The 15,151-nt window shown below is 45.1% G+C and overlaps 3 protein-coding genes across 3 annotated transcripts; 1 reads left to right on the top strand and 2 right to left on the bottom strand.

Moving 5' to 3' along the window:
• Positions 1 to 149: 149 nt before the first annotated feature.
• Positions 150 to 2,756, bottom strand: LOC132261982 (UDP-glycosyltransferase UGT5-like). The gene is made up of 3 exons (XM_059761071.1): positions 2,326 to 2,756; positions 1,800 to 2,269; positions 150 to 1,511 (listed from the first exon to the last, which is right to left on the bottom strand). The coding sequence occupies exons 1-3, from the start codon at positions 2,482 to 2,484 to the stop codon at positions 539 to 541; spliced, it is 1,602 nt and encodes a 533-aa protein (XP_059617054.1). The 5' UTR covers positions 2,485 to 2,756; the 3' UTR covers positions 150 to 538.
• A 112-nt stretch (positions 2,757 to 2,868) lies between these two features.
• LOC132261983 (sideroflexin-2) lies at positions 2,869 to 4,752 on the top strand. The gene is made up of 5 exons (XM_059761072.1): positions 2,869 to 3,016; positions 3,142 to 3,289; positions 3,479 to 3,649; positions 4,023 to 4,562; positions 4,639 to 4,752. Exons 1-5 carry the CDS (start codon positions 2,989 to 2,991, stop codon positions 4,748 to 4,750), a joined length of 999 nt encoding a protein of 332 aa, XP_059617055.1. The 5' UTR covers positions 2,869 to 2,988; the 3' UTR covers positions 4,751 to 4,752.
• Positions 4,753 to 5,489: 737 nt separating this feature from the next.
• LOC132263481 (uncharacterized) lies at positions 5,490 to 13,925 on the bottom strand. The gene is made up of 10 exons (XM_059763264.1): positions 12,921 to 13,925; positions 11,544 to 12,860; positions 10,782 to 10,964; positions 10,148 to 10,693; positions 9,820 to 10,078; positions 9,376 to 9,524; positions 8,922 to 9,062; positions 6,481 to 6,808; positions 5,973 to 6,411; positions 5,490 to 5,903 (listed from the first exon to the last, which is right to left on the bottom strand). The coding sequence occupies exons 1-10, from the start codon at positions 13,923 to 13,925 to the stop codon at positions 5,501 to 5,503; spliced, it is 4,770 nt and encodes a 1,589-aa protein (XP_059619247.1). The 3' UTR covers positions 5,490 to 5,500.
• Between the last annotated feature and the right edge of the window lie 1,226 nt (positions 13,926 to 15,151).

Here is a 15,151-nt window from a genome sequence, read left to right as displayed (position 1 = left end):
TATGGAAATACAAGGAGGAACAACTTGTGGGAATGGGTGAGGCACGCAAGTAGGCGTGGCCTCTAGCATATTTGTATACTATAACGATTAAAAAAGAATCTACTAAGTTTTTTTGTAGCAAAATTTCTCTGAAATTTTCTTCATGCATGTTTTTCTTATGGCTTGAGAAAAAAATGCTTTAATTTTGCCTTTCAATCTTATCATATTTAATTGATATCGCATGATATGCCACACCCTGTAATTTTTTTCATTGTCAACAACTTGAAATAGTCAAAACCTGACTCTTGAAAGCACATGTAAAGTATGTTTATATACAATTCTTGCAGAAAACCAAACAGCAAAGGTAATTCTTTTTGATTTCTCGTTCCAAAATCACAATGTCAAGCAAGTCATTAAAGATCCTATTTGCTCAATCAATGAAAAAATTTCACTCAAGCTAATTTTTAGTGTCTTTGGGATAATTTTTATACAAATTTCAAATGAAAATCAGGTATGAAAAGACACTGTTTTATGGCACAAAAAAACCACCCAATGGGAGTTACTTCTCCTTTTTGCCTTTGGAGGTCTTTCTCGGTTTTGCTACAGAGTTACTGGCATTGTTGCTGCGCCGCAGAACAACTCCGATAATTGCTGCAGGAATGGCGAGGATGAGGAGGCAGCCAGCGGCGATGCACAGGGTCACGTCCACCAAGTGTAGCTGCCAAGTGGCCAGGTCGAGGGCTGTGGGTCGCAAATGACGGGCGCCACGAGTTCTCAGCACCATTTCAATGTTATGCACAGCTTTCTCGTCGATGGGCGTCAGATTTTCCCTCAGAAGTCCCGCTACGCGATCCGCATTCAATCTGTATGTGTCATTCTTGAGCATGTCCTCAACAGCTTCCCGAATAGACTCTTCAGTGAGAGTGTCATAGTTCAAAGATCGCGCAAAACCAGCCTCCACCGCCAAGCGGATGTTGTGGTGCTGATCAGCGTGCAGCGGAAGTCCCAGAATGGGTGTTCCCGAGAGGACAGCCTCGTAAATGCCCAGCAATCCTCCGCTGGTGATAAACAGCTTGGTATTGGCTTGCGACAGTAAGTCCATTTGAGGCATCCATGGCCCGACTATCACATTATCCGCCTGACCAGACATCTGTGCTTCCTCCCATTTCCAGAAAATACCAACTTCCGGCATAGCTTGGAATACCCGATTGAAGGCATCGCGCTTGTCTTTCGGCATGTCTGCACTTCTGACGTGGGCGCCCAAACTGAGCACAACGACTCCTCCGATGGCCCGCGAAAAGAAGTTCTCAACATCCAAAGGCAGTTTCTTAGGTGGCCGCATGTGAATCCCACCAATCTCCACGACGCTGGGCATCAGCGCGCGCGGATAGTGGAAGCCCGGGTGAGAATTCACGAGGATGCAGCTCACGTTGTGGATGAGCTCCTCAAGCGGAGGCAGTTTGTCGCCCCGAGACTGCAGCGGAGCGAAGAAGCGCTGATAGAGCACCTCCTGAGCCGGTAAGTACATGTATCTGTAACAATGTTCAAAATTATTGGCATCATTTTTTTTCAATGTATGGCAAAACAATGACTATTTCTTTTCAAATGTATAACTACTTATTTAACTATATGTTCTTAGAACCTTGACTTTTTCTTGACCTTCTTTTTGAAATCGATTGTTCTTCGAAAAATCTAAATCCGCAGTGTAATTCAATTACTCCACATCACATCTCTTCCCATTACCGTGGTGAATTACTGAACTTTGCCCGAAAAGTCAACTGATTGTGACGAAATTTTTCATTTAGCCCAATCACACTTACTGGTAACTAATCTCCACGAAAACGGCCAGCAGGGAGTTCACGATTCGCTCGGGCAGCGACATTTTGTTGGACAATGCTAAGAAAATGTTGGGGTTGTGAGCAGGATTGTGTGGATTGCCGACCATTTCGTCAGTCCATTTGCTACTGGCTGAGGCCGAGATTACGACCGAAGGCACTCTGTAATGGTGCGCCAGGCCCAGAAGTGCATCCATCATGTAAGAATCCACGAGCAGGAGATCGAAGGACGCCTCAGAGCGTATCAATTTCTGTACTTCCGCGTGACTGAGAGTGAAGTTGGCAAACTCAGCGGATCCGTAGATGGCTTGTGTAATGCCCTCGAGAACGGACAGGGATTCGTGCATCTCCGTAAGACGCTCTTCTGTCCAAAAGAACTCCTTAGCACCGTGCAGATAAACCTCCTGGACATTGTCGCGCTGCTCACGCAAGCGGAAAGGCGTCAGGAAGGTAATCTGAGAATAGGCAGAGTGTGTAAGCAGGTGAAAGAGGCTGTAGTGAAGGTTTTTACCTGATGACCACGACTTTCCAGTGCCCGGACGAGTGTGTGGCCGAGAATGAAGTGCGCCTGGCTGGGAATGGGGAAGACGGCAAGAATCCGCTCGCACTGCAGGACATCTGCAGCGTTCAGGAAGTAAAAGAGGAAAACTAGTATTGCCTTAAACAGCATAATTGCGTGGGCGAGTGTCTCCTGGACTGATTGACGTGGAGGCCGGAGAAGGCAGCGTCGTTATCGATGATTGTGATAAGATGTAGTGCCACATGGAGCTCTACGATATGCCTCGCCAGTATATCTGCGCATCACACGTCCCTTCACTTGCCATCACCATCATTCACCGCGACAAATTGAATCCTTTTCACTCCCGGAGATTGTAAACAAGCAGCAACAGTACATGTAAACACACGAGAATGAAACGTCAAAAGACGGACTTTCCCGGCTGAGCAGCTGCAAGCGAATGGCGACGAGATGTGCTATTCGACCGTATTCGACGGCGGTTTCACCAACATAATCGCGTTCTAAATTTGTTCTAGGATTGCAGCTTGTCAGCCGGGCACAGTGCTGGGGCATCACGCGCAGAACATCGCTGGCGAGTAGAACAAAATTGCAAGTGACGCCGGAAAATCGCTTTTCCTCAGCATTTCTGTGAGAAATCCTGCCCAAAAGTCGTCCAAGATGAACAAGCTGGTTACTAAAGATGCAGGTGAGCACTTATTTGACTGTTTGTTGTGAAAAATAATGGCTTTCGCTGTTTATTCGACTGCGTCCTGATTGCTCGTAATCCATGCAAATTACATCGATTAATCCGGATTATATAACGCTTTCCAGAGAACCGAGTGGAGCTCGACAAGCCTCTGTGGGATCAGACGACGTTCCTGGGCAGATTCAAGCATTTCGCCTGGATCACAGACTCACGGACGTGTTTGACGTCAACGGCGGAACTGAACAAGGCGAAAGCCTTGATTGAGGATTACAGGTGTGAAAATTAATTTTGCCCCCTTTCAAAATTGGGCCTCCAAATCCCCAAGAGGCGTTTAAGTGCGCTCAAGCACATCACGAGGAAGACGCGCGAGAAGGCTAAATTTAAATCAGCCGAACAAGACAGTATTGACTCATAACGAGATGCTGAACATTCCAAAGTTGAGAGCGAAATTGTCTGTTTCAGGGCTGGAAAGGAGCCAAAGGGCACCACGCGGGAAGAGGTGATCTACGCCAGGAAGCTGTACGAGAGCGCCTTCCATCCAGACTCTGGAGAGCTGCAGAATGTCTTTGGGCGGATGAGCTTCCAGGTTCCGGGGGGAATGCTTCTCACTGGTGCCATGCTTACGTTTTATCGGTGAGTGAGAATCTCAGCAATTTCAGCTTTATTTGGATTTTGCACTCTTCATCTCAAGTCATGCACAAAGGCGTGAAGATAATGGAAACTGATAGAGATTGCAAACATTTTGCGGTCACAATGATTAGAATATTGCTTCACTTCTTTCTAAAGATTATATCACTCGTGCTGTATTTGTATAATTCACCACTCAAGTCAGTTCTCTTATTTTTATAAAATGCCAGATTATATTCATTGAAGAAGGAAGCGATATTTGTCTCTTTTGAATATTTTGTGTTCATATATGATTGATAAACTATTGAATGGAATTTATTGCTATTTTAGAGTTTATATTTTTCGAGTAATCAATCAATATTCTTGCAACTACTTGCAGCACAACATCAGCTGTTGTCTTCTGGCAGTGGGCCAACCAATCGTTCAATGCCCTGGTCAATTACACCAATCGCAACGCCAACTCGCCGATGACGGTGAACCAGATGCTGCTGGCCTACGTCACTGCTACCACGAGCGCCCTGGTCACTGCGATCGGATGCAAGAGCGTCTGGCAGAAGAGTGCCGGGCCCTTTATTCAGCGCTACGTGCCCTTCGCCGCCGTGGCGGCCGCGAATTGCGTGAACATCCCGCTCATGAGGCAGAACGAACTTCTGCGGGGCATCGAAGTGAGCGATGAGAATGGAAATGTCGTGGGCAGAAGTCGCGTGGCGGCGGTAAAAGGAATTTCCCAGGTTGTCCTGTCGAGGATCACAATGGCTGCGCCGGGAATGCTGATCTTGCCAGTGATCATGGAGCAACTGGAGAAGATGCCGTGGTTCAAGCGAATGCATATTCTGCACGCGCCATTCCAGACCATCGCCGTGGGCTGCTTCTTGTCCTTCATGGTGCCCACGGCGTGTGCCCTGTTTCCTCAGCAATGGTGAGTACTTATGCAATTTATTTTTAAAGATTTACCAACCTTTCATAAACTATCTGTGCTGTCTTTTCCACTGCAGTTCACTGAAAGTGAGCACAATTGAGCGATTTGAGGATGATTTGTATCAAGACATAAAAGCAAACACCAAAGGAAAGACACCGCAAATTGTGTACTTCAACAAAGGACTGTAGATTAACATTCTTCAGGCTGCAATAAGCTAAGATATTTCGAGGCGACAATAATAATCAATTACAAGAATAACGCGCAGTTCACAAATATATTACTTAATAATATTGCAAATTTTTTAAAGCAATAAGTCAATTTGTTTACTTTAAAATACTTGTGACGTGAAAGACTTTTATTTGTGATAATCAAACTGCTCGTTTAACTCATCATAGATTGAATTCTTTTTTGGATTAGCATTAAGACAGAAAACAGTGTGAACTTTGGCGATCACACATTAAATTTTACTATTTGTTCTTTTTATTGACTAACAACTCATTTCATCGATCTGAATGGTTTCAATTGGATTTCATGATTCTTTGATGAGTGAAGGTTTTGAATGTAAGCTTTGTCTTTTAACACAAATTTGACTGCGGAATTCACAATTCCGCACAAAAGGAAGAAATTTTGAAAATCGTACTTAAGGACAAAATATCAACTGGCTATGACGGGTTGAGTTGATATCATATAATTTGCATCAAGTCCAAAACGAAAAAAATAAAATCAGCACAATGATATTAACTTTTGTAAAAATTTTACTTTATTCCTCTACAAAATAATTTTATTTTCTTTATAATTAGACATACAAAGACATTAGGCTATGTTGAGACTTTTTCTTTTGAATATATTTTATGTTGCGTAGTACAAAAGTTTTGTGTAAGAACGAGAATAAAGTTAGACAAAAAGTCACCAGTAAATAATTTAAGCGCCCACAATGATCAGGACTTGGCGAAGTTGTGCAGAAGCGCCGCGGCCTCGCTCATGATTTTCGCGCTGGAGCGCACGAGGAACATGAGGTGGCACTCGTCGTACACGGTGAGCTCCACTCGCGTCCTGACCAGGCCGTGCAGGACAGTGGCGCGCTCCAAGTCTAGCCAGCGCTGAAGCGCCAATTCACGCTCGCGCGGTGTTCCTGCCAGCGTGACGTCAGAGGGGCCCCACAGTGCGAACTCGAGAATGGACTTGGCTTTGGAGAGCGACTCCGAGCGCTCCTGGCCCAGGATGTCCGTGAGAATGGGTGTCAACTTCGTGGCGGGTAGCATTTGTGCGAGGGCCACTTGAGCGCATTGGCAGAGTGTTCCCATGGCTTCGTCATCGTCCCGTGTGGTGTCCGAGGAGAGACTGCAAGAGAGGAGAACAGGGAGTGGTGAGATTCTTCTGAATCCTGTATGCAGCGTCCGGATTTCTCACCTCTGGAGAACGCAGAGTCTAGCTTGGGCTTCCTTGTTGTCCACTTCCTTGCAAAGGATCACGTTGGAGAGCGTGAGTGGCATTTCCTCGATGGCCTTCGCCTGAAGATTCTTCAGACCATTGATGAGCTGCAGCATCACGAAGCCCACTTCACGACACAGAATCTCATCTGTGGTGTTGCATAATCCCGTGGGATTCGGCGTGAGTGCACTCACAATGGAGTCCAATTCGTTATCTTCGGCCTCATCCTCATTTAGCACCGACAAATTCTGCACAGAACCGCGCGCATGCATTGGCGCAGAGTCCTTGGCGGTGGAGAGATTGGGAATTGAGCCGAAAGTGACACGGGAGGTCTTTTGAGACTCCACCTTAGACTTGAGGATTGAGCCGAGAGACATCAGGGTGTCCACAAGCATCCGAGGAAGGACGGAGATTGAAGCTGCACAATTGAATGGCGTATTACATTATCATGTTCACAGGTGGAAGTCTAAATTCGGATTTATACTACCTTGCACCAGGCGCACTTGAATGCTGGGCATCAGCGGCAGGAAGTTGCTGGGAACGAGGTCGCAGAACTCAGTGATGGGATTGAGAGCACCGCTGGCAGCTCCGGAGAGTTGCTTTAGTTCTCCCGCCACGCCGGACATCTGATTGCAGTCCGCGGTGAGGGCGAGCGTTACTGGCGTCTGATTGGGGGCCCACATGGCGGCGTGGAAGGCCCGGCGACCGATCACAACAGCTCGTCCACCCTCGACGATGGAGAATTCGTCGAAGCGCAAGTTCATGGAGTTGGCCAACGGTCGCAGAATCATGGGAATCGGAGGCGACTGTTGCAGCTGCAATGGAAGAGTTCAAATGTGTATATAGCGATAATATATTCTTCTAAAATCTTGCAAAGCTCTATGTGAAATTCCATTGAAGACTTTTCACCGAAGTTGTGTGTCTTCAAGCAATTATGATGGTTGAAACTTTTAAAATGCAATACTTATGAGCAATGTTCACGAAGGGATCTGAAGAATTCACATTCATTTGAGAAACACAGAGAGAAAAGTTGAGATAAGAAATCTCAATTCCTAATCTACCAAATTCACATGAAGTTTTCAATGATAAAATGCAATAAATGAAAACCTCATGTATGCTTCTCTATAGCGCATACTTAATTGTGAGTCTTCATGGAAATGTTGCTCTGCAAATTGGCGCGATTCCACGGCATGGATTCCCTTTCATTACATTATCATTTTTATGTTGTTCGTCTGAAGGCATAATAAAAAATAGACACAAGAGAGGGCAAGTGCTTGGAAAAATGCTCACAAGACAACTCGCAGTGAATTTCACGCATGCATTCCGCGACTAGGGCCACACAAATAAGATTCCTCATTGTTATCACACACGGCTCTCAGGCCGATGGTGAGTGAGGAAACGGCAAGAAATCCGGCAGTTTGTAATTCAAATCGACACGAGATGACGCGCGGTGACGAAGGAAATGAGCACAAGAAGCCATTCGGTGGGAATTTTCTCAGTCGATTAAAATAATTGCACGGCAGTGTCTAATGAATGGGAGGAGTGTTGCGGGGGGCTTTTTGGAAAACCATGTCAAGTTGAGAAAAATATGGTAATTGAATTGGATCGAGGGGCGGACAGAGAGCATTCGACGGCCTGACATTGGCTCTCGGATCACATTTTCCAGCTTGTTTTCTTTGTTTATTCTTGGTCAGTCATCAAAGTAGATCGGAAATTGCAGGGTTGAAAATATGAACTTAATTATAAAGCCCCTTCAGAATACAATATTTCCCGAGCATAGTAAAAGATTAATTAATAATACAGAACGTCTTGCTCTTCAAGTGCGTGTAATATCATATCAAGCACTTGAGCACTGTCGATGTGACTTTGAGTCGTTCATTGCACTTTTTGATCGCGAGCATGCGTTTTGATGGTTTTGATTGTCGAAAACATAATCTATCAATATATCACTGTGTTCATTTTTTCAACAAGAGAAATCATGTTAACTATATCCATACACAAGAAGCGGTGGCGAATTATGTGGAAAATTTTCTCCACTCCAGGGAAGACGGGTGGAAAAATTTTCATGTTCACCAGTGTCTTCAGCATAGCATAAAAAAGTAAACCATCAGTCTGTTTTTCTTCATGATTCGCAATTGGCCAGAACAGAGCAATAAACTGTGAATGCGATGGTGAGGAGCATAAGTGAATTCATACTTGAGGAGATAATATTTCGCTCTAGTGAAAGTTTTAATGAATTTCCCCCCTTTCCATCGTTTCTTTGATTAAATTAAATTACAAAATCGCACCAATTTCATTTCCCTGAAGTGTAAAGCGCGCGCGGAAGGAATGGCAGACATTCGATATCAACGCATTGCCCCCTAATTAATGAACAACATTCCGGGCCGAGAGTTGCACGGATGATTACCTGTTTTGTAGCCACAATGTTAAGATCACGATTTGGCCTTTGGGACTCTCTTCGGCGCCCGGTCAGCCGTTGACTCCACGCCCAGACCTTGACCCAAACGCGACTCTATTGATCGGTCATCAATCAAAAGCCCCATAATCCGCCACTTGCCTCACATGAAAATCGAACCCATTTCGTCGTAACAATGCAAGAGCACAAATTCCTTCCCACAATTTGTGTGGCCCACATAAAGCCGCTGAGTGAAAAGGTGAGATGGCAAAAAGATGAGTTTCTCCACATTACAATTTTCATGCAGATGCGAGATGGCAACAAAAACGACCGATTCATCTGTAAATTATCTACATATTAAATTATTGCTGGCAGATGAAAAGTTTGCAGAAACAATATTGCGAAAAGAGAATCTGTCGATTTTCATTTTCATACGGCTTTGCGCGTGGAAAAGCGGCGCGATTGAATGCAATTGAATTTTACTTTCTCACATTGTGCCGTGACTCTTTCTTCTTTCACGATAGTTGCCTTACCTGATCGAGAACCTGAGCCAGGGCCTCGTGATTGGCCACCACAACGGCCCCATAGTTGTCCTCCAGGTTCTTGTGCACCACACTTCGACCCTTCCTCATCCTCAGCCGATTTGTGGTCTTCATTTGGCGCGACTTTGCATTCTGCAATGAACAGAGTTACCAATCACCACTTCAATCTATTTTATATGCATTTTATTTGATGCTGAGAATGCAGAAAAATTAGATCTCGAACTGTTTTGCAACATTCCTGCCAGTGTGATAGAATTGCAATAAAAATCTCTATTTTATTAGCATATCTTGAAAATTTTATCGCCAAACAAGTTTAACACTTGAAGCTTTTTTTTCTTTCATAAAAATACTGATCCTTTGCTTTTCCCTCGAAAACAATGGCACAAATTTGCCCACTTTCATAGAAATATTCATAACTTTCTCGATGCAATAATTGAAAACTTACCATTTGGCCAGACCATCCGTCTTGGGGATCGCCCATGGCCACATCTCCTCCGGCCTCGCTTCCGCCACAGAAGCTGTACGGCGAGTAAATCTCGGATTCGCCCATTTCAGATCCGCAATATGACATGGACACTGTCCTGGGCAGATTGGCTGCAAAGAGAGAATTGTGAATTAGAGGAAATTCATTCTTTGCTCGTCAATAGTAAATTGCTGAGGGAATTTACGATGCTGTTGGCATCTCGATTAGCTTGCAATGTAATCAACATTCTCTCTTCTCTCCATAATCACTCAACATGGCTTTTTTTCTGCCAACCGCTCGCGAGCGCATCTCATTTCCTGTTTCCAGGGTTGGCATTTGGATTGCACATGAGATTTTCTCGAGAAAATGCTCACAGACTGCGGTCTGGAGTCAATTTGCCATGCAGAAATTGGCAATTTCACTTACCTAAACTGTTGCTCGTGTGGAATTTCTGCGGTGCATCGAGACTCAAGCGGTAAGAGGCTACAGAGCCGCCGTAGATTGAAGTGCGCTCATCGCAAATAGCCGGAAGACTCACGCGGTCCTGCTTAACCATGATTGGTTCGTAGGTGCGCAACTCGATGTCACTGCTGCGAATCTCAACGGTTGTCTTCGCCGGATGTTTGTCACTACTGAAGATGGACGGATTTTCCGCTATATTGCCGTCGGACAGACTCATGCGATCCTGAAGCATGGATTAATTAGATTATAAATCAATACATTGATCGTCTGTTGAAATACCTGTGAAACTCACCTTCAAATAGCTGTCGATGGTGTTGGACATCTTCTGCACAGAGCTCTTGATATCGAGAGTCTTGGGCCTCGCATCGCTGATGGTCCTCTCGAACATCTCCACCTTGCTTGAGATGTTGTGCTGATCGTCCAGCAGTCGCCGCTTCCGCTCGTTCATCTCACCCGGACTTGCAGAAGGCTGACTGCGGGCAGTTTCACTATTGTGTTCACTCTCCGCAACCTCTTTCACTTTTGCTTTATCTTCCACGCTCTCCAACTCGCCGCTCTTGCCCGGCTTCCCGTCTGTCGATGCTTCGGAAGCGTCACTAACGGATCGCGAAAGATTCGTGTTCTGCGTCTCGCGGGACACGCTCGACGAGGACACATCGGAAGCCGTGTCCGAGTAATCTTGGAGCTTTCGGGGTCGTCTTCTGGCCAATTCCAATTGTGCTTCTCTCTCTCGCATGCTGGCAGTGCGTTCGGGCTTCCGGGGTGCGATAGAAGAGCGCACTTCACCCAAATTGGCATAAACAGTGTCCCCGCGCTGTTTAACGCTGTCTGTCTTGTCCTACAATTGGAGACATCATCAACAAATTAGGCGAAAGTCCTTCCGATCTTCAAATTAACTACCTGGACAATGTGAGATCAGAACTTACCCCATTAATCTTCTCCATGGCCTCCAGTTGTTGCTGTTTTCGTCTCAATTCTGCGCTCTTGGGTGGCGGCGGTCTGGCCGGCTTGCTGACTTCCATGATCCTCTGCGGCGGCGCTGGCGGCTTTCCGGTCACAACGCCGGGCTTGGGCTCGTCTCGCACTCCCATCTTTGATGTGTCTTTCACCTTTGCATAGAAGAAGAAGATTTATTGAGATCTGCAACTCATCTTATATGATTAATAACCGTTAGTCACGATTAAGAGGTCAAAGTCTTAGGTCGTTAACTGATTGAGATTCGGTTGTACAAGGTTGAACTGTTTCACCATCTGTGTTCATATCGATAAATCATCAAATATGACTGGTGAAGAGTTTTCCAATCACCCTATATTTGTGCTCGACAAGAGCTCTGAGATCACTTGCCCCCCATTGAAATGTTTCAGCAACTCTTTCAGTTCGATTTTGCTCATCCTTGACTCAAATGAAATGGCAAGTGACTGGTCGGAAGCATCTGAATCATCACTATCGGGAATTTAATTAACTTGTTGTGACTACATCGTTAAGTATTCAAAGTTTGTCGTAGAAATTTGCTAATCTGTCACCTTTAATGAATTTCATCACTCAAAAAACCAGGCAAAAGTAAAAGCTTGATAATTTTGCAAGTCTAATTATCATCAATCACAAAGTTATATGCAAAAATTTCACTCTCACGCCATCGACTTTGGGACGGGCTCTTATCAAGAGCAAAAGGAAAGTTTGAGACTCACCACTTCCACTCCGGAGGTGTTGATGTCAATGGGATGAATGATAACCAGCCTGGGTTTGGCTTGCATGGCCGTGCCGGGAAGTTCCTCGTAGATTCCCCTCTTGCCAGCGTCCTCCATTGTTTTGCTGGAGCCCATTCTCAGGAACTTTCTGATGCTGAACTTTGCCTTCTTGGGCTTTTCCATCAACAGATTGTCCTGGGACAGGGACAAGCTCTTCCTGGGCGCAGGCTCGGGTGTGCTTGGCCTCGCCTTTTCATAATAATTGTGGGAATTGAGAGAATTCAAGCTGCGGAATTTGGGATTTATCGTGGCACGTTCACGCTTGTCCTTCTCCCGGACAACAGGACTTGAGGACTTCACAATTGCCGTAGGATTCCTCGTGTATAGCGTTGGCGATTGCTCCAGAGGCAGAATTTTCGAATCTTCAACCTTTGGCTCCGGAATGTCCTTCTTGGGCGTCATCTTTGTGATCCTGGCGCCGTCCTTCTTTACTTCATCAGGAGACGGTGGCGGATTGGGAGCTCGACCCTTCTTAGACGCCTTGCTAGGATCATTGCTGTCCTGCTTGGCCGTGGCTTTCTCGTCCGGTGATTTGATCATTGATTGTAGTTGCAAGATGACTTGCTGCTGCGCCACGCTGCCTTGAGGCTTTTTCGTGAAAGTCTTCACAATATTGACAGCCGGTTTGCTAGGCACCTTCGGCTTCTCCATGGCCAAGTGCTTCTGCAGACTGTGCAAGAACAGTGACCGAGGCTCCACATTTGGCGGAGGTGAAGTTGGCAGTGCAGGAGCTTCTCCGTTCACGTCTGGATCTGAACTCCCATCTGGTTCTCCGGCCAATTCACGACTTTTCTCCACGCTAAAGATGTCATCTCGTCCCTGCACCTCAATTACCTCATAATCCGTCGACGAAGCTGTCGTAGTGGTGGCCAGAGAAGTTGTTGGCACTGTCTGAGTTTCCATTCGAGACTCCGCCTCGACATTCTGGTACTCATTGGCCACGATTCCACTATCAGATTCACTGCGATTGATTGAGGACATTTCCTCGTCACTGCTGCTGTCGAAACTCGATCCTGTTGAATCCATGGCATCCTCAGAAGACGTCTTAGTCACAATTAGGCCATCTGAGGTGATTTTGCCGGTTATGAAACTGCCATCCTGAAGATCATACATTTCAGAACGCTTCTTGAGGTGCTGAGATACTGGCTTCGTGGACAGGCACATATCTGTAATGAATTGACTGGAAAAGAAAGATGTGCGACTCGGCGCGTAGGTCTTCACTTCTGATGGTTTCTTCTTCTCCTCGGCCACCTTCACCTAAAGAATAAATGCAAACATTCCTTACATTTAGCACTCAACTATTCGCAATGATCTTACCTTAACACTCTCTTCGCCATCGGGAACATTTTCGTAGCTTCCGGACGAAACCGTTGTCGTCTCCACCACATCATAATATTCCGAGATGCCATTCTCAACATCTGATGAATTACTGTCTGTGTCCACGTTCTTAGCATAGACAGATACTCGAGGCTTAGCCTGATCCTTACTCACAGGCACGTGACGAGAAATAGGTCGCTTTGTATCGCCGAAGGACTTGTTCAAATTATTCTTGATCTCCAATCTCACTGACAAGTCTGAGGACTTCAAATCGGTCTCATCCTTCTTGTTTTGCAAAAGGTTCGAAGTCTCTTTTCCAAACTGATTCTTCTCCAGTGTCTCAGAGATCTCTTCAAGAAGGGACTTTTCAGAGACTGAAACAATAGCTGGGGAATCATCATCCTCAGCTTTTTTAGGCATCGCCTTAATGACAATACTTGTTGTATCTGACTTCTTTTCTGCAGGCTTCGACGGTCCAAACAATTGCTTGATCTCATTGACTTTATTTGTTGAATTGAATGGAGTGACAGTGATCTTGAGGGTTTGTTTCTTTCCCTCGCTATCCTTCTGTGTAGTTCCCAACTTAAGAGCGGCAAAGGATCTTTTAATGTTTACCTCAGGATCACCTAAGAGATTTCCATTATTCATATTGAAGTCCGTGTTGGTCTTAGTCAGGCGCTGCAGATCCTCGTTATCATCATAAACCGGTGCAGGTTCTTCACTCTGATCCGGAATCTCGAGAGTCTCAGCATCAGAATCCGTATCTGAGTCTATCCAATCCCCGCCAAATCCGATCACCTGGCTCAATTCCTTTGGGAAACTGACCTTGTTCTTCTTTCGCTTTCCGCCGGATCGCATGATCCCCTTGGGCGGCGCCTGCCTCATCGGCGGGATCTTAATAGATTTGGTCAGACTCACATGCTCGTCCTTGGATTTGAAGCAGTTAGAGCAGAGATCCTTCTTCCAGGCGTTCTGCACAAAGCACGGACACGAGACTGACGACATTTTTGATTGCTCAGAGTGTCATCTTCCTGCAAATAAGATGGAAGTCATTAGCCGGGAATGCGAGAACTCGCTCCATTAATTGGCTGAGATGCCACACAAGATTCCTCATAACTTAACAACATTATATTGTTACATTAGGAGAAGATCTCGGCACAGAGATATTTGCATACAAATAGACTTTCAAAGAAGAATGTCTGTATAATTTACACATCATCTTTAGAAAGGCATATCATAAAAAAGTCATCGCAGAGGCAAGAAAGCATGCAAGTTGGGAGATTCTTGTGACAGCCACCTGAATATAACATGAAACGATTGAAATCATATAATTAGAAGGTCAATTACAACCCATATTTAATTGATACAAAGATGTTCCGATAAAACATTTTATTAGGAATACAACACAATTTTCTGAGTGAGTTTGGAACAATAATTCGAGGTGGAATAACGGAGAAGTGTCTGTAAAGAAATGAAGAGTGACGATCAAAGTGTTTATGAGAGTATTTCTCCGCTCTTTTATGCCTGCAAATTTGCCGGACTTTGGCCTCAAAGTCTTCGCGTAATATATTTTGTGCACTCCAAAACACATCATACGATTATTCTTGTATTTATCTTCTCACCACAGAAATCATCTCCTGGAATCACTCTGATCAATCTTGCGTACAATTTTGCCATTCTCAGCCTTTACATATTCGTTTTCTACAAAAACATCGATCTGGAGTTGTACGAAAAGTTTCTTCACATCACAAATTCATCCATATTCATGTATCTCACGAAGCTCCAAGTGCTGGCCAATCTTCTGCTGGGCTTCATCAACATTGTCCTAGCGATGGTTCACTTTCGGATCCTCTGGATTATTCTAGATCGCTTTGACGAGATTAATTCAGTGCTGTCGCTGCACTTTGGAGCCATTTTCAGCCAAGGAATCATCAAGAGAGTGAATTACATTGCGGTTATCGTGAATCACTTGATTCTTGTGACCTTACTGATGATATCGTGGTTCTACTACGAGAAAATCCTCAACATCTCATCCTATATTATGTACCTTTCGCTGTACATGGGAAATTTGCCCACCCTGAGCCTCTTTAGCCAGTGTATCCTCTGCAATTTCTACGTGAAGAGACGCTTCGCGCTTATCAATGAGTACTTTGAGGAAATGGTAATGCCCGATGTCCAGAAGAACCCAATTTCAGTGTTCAATTTCGCGGAAAATCTGACGAGATTTCAGA

Source organism: Phlebotomus argentipes, unplaced genomic scaffold (genome assembly GCF_947086385.1).
Source record: "Phlebotomus argentipes unplaced genomic scaffold, Phlebotomus argentipes genome assembly contig_15, whole genome shotgun sequence".
Lineage (NCBI taxonomy): Eukaryota > Metazoa > Arthropoda > Insecta > Diptera > Psychodidae > Phlebotomus > Phlebotomus argentipes.
Note: the sequence above shows the minus strand (reverse complement) of the source record. Positions and strands in the feature narration are given on the sequence as shown.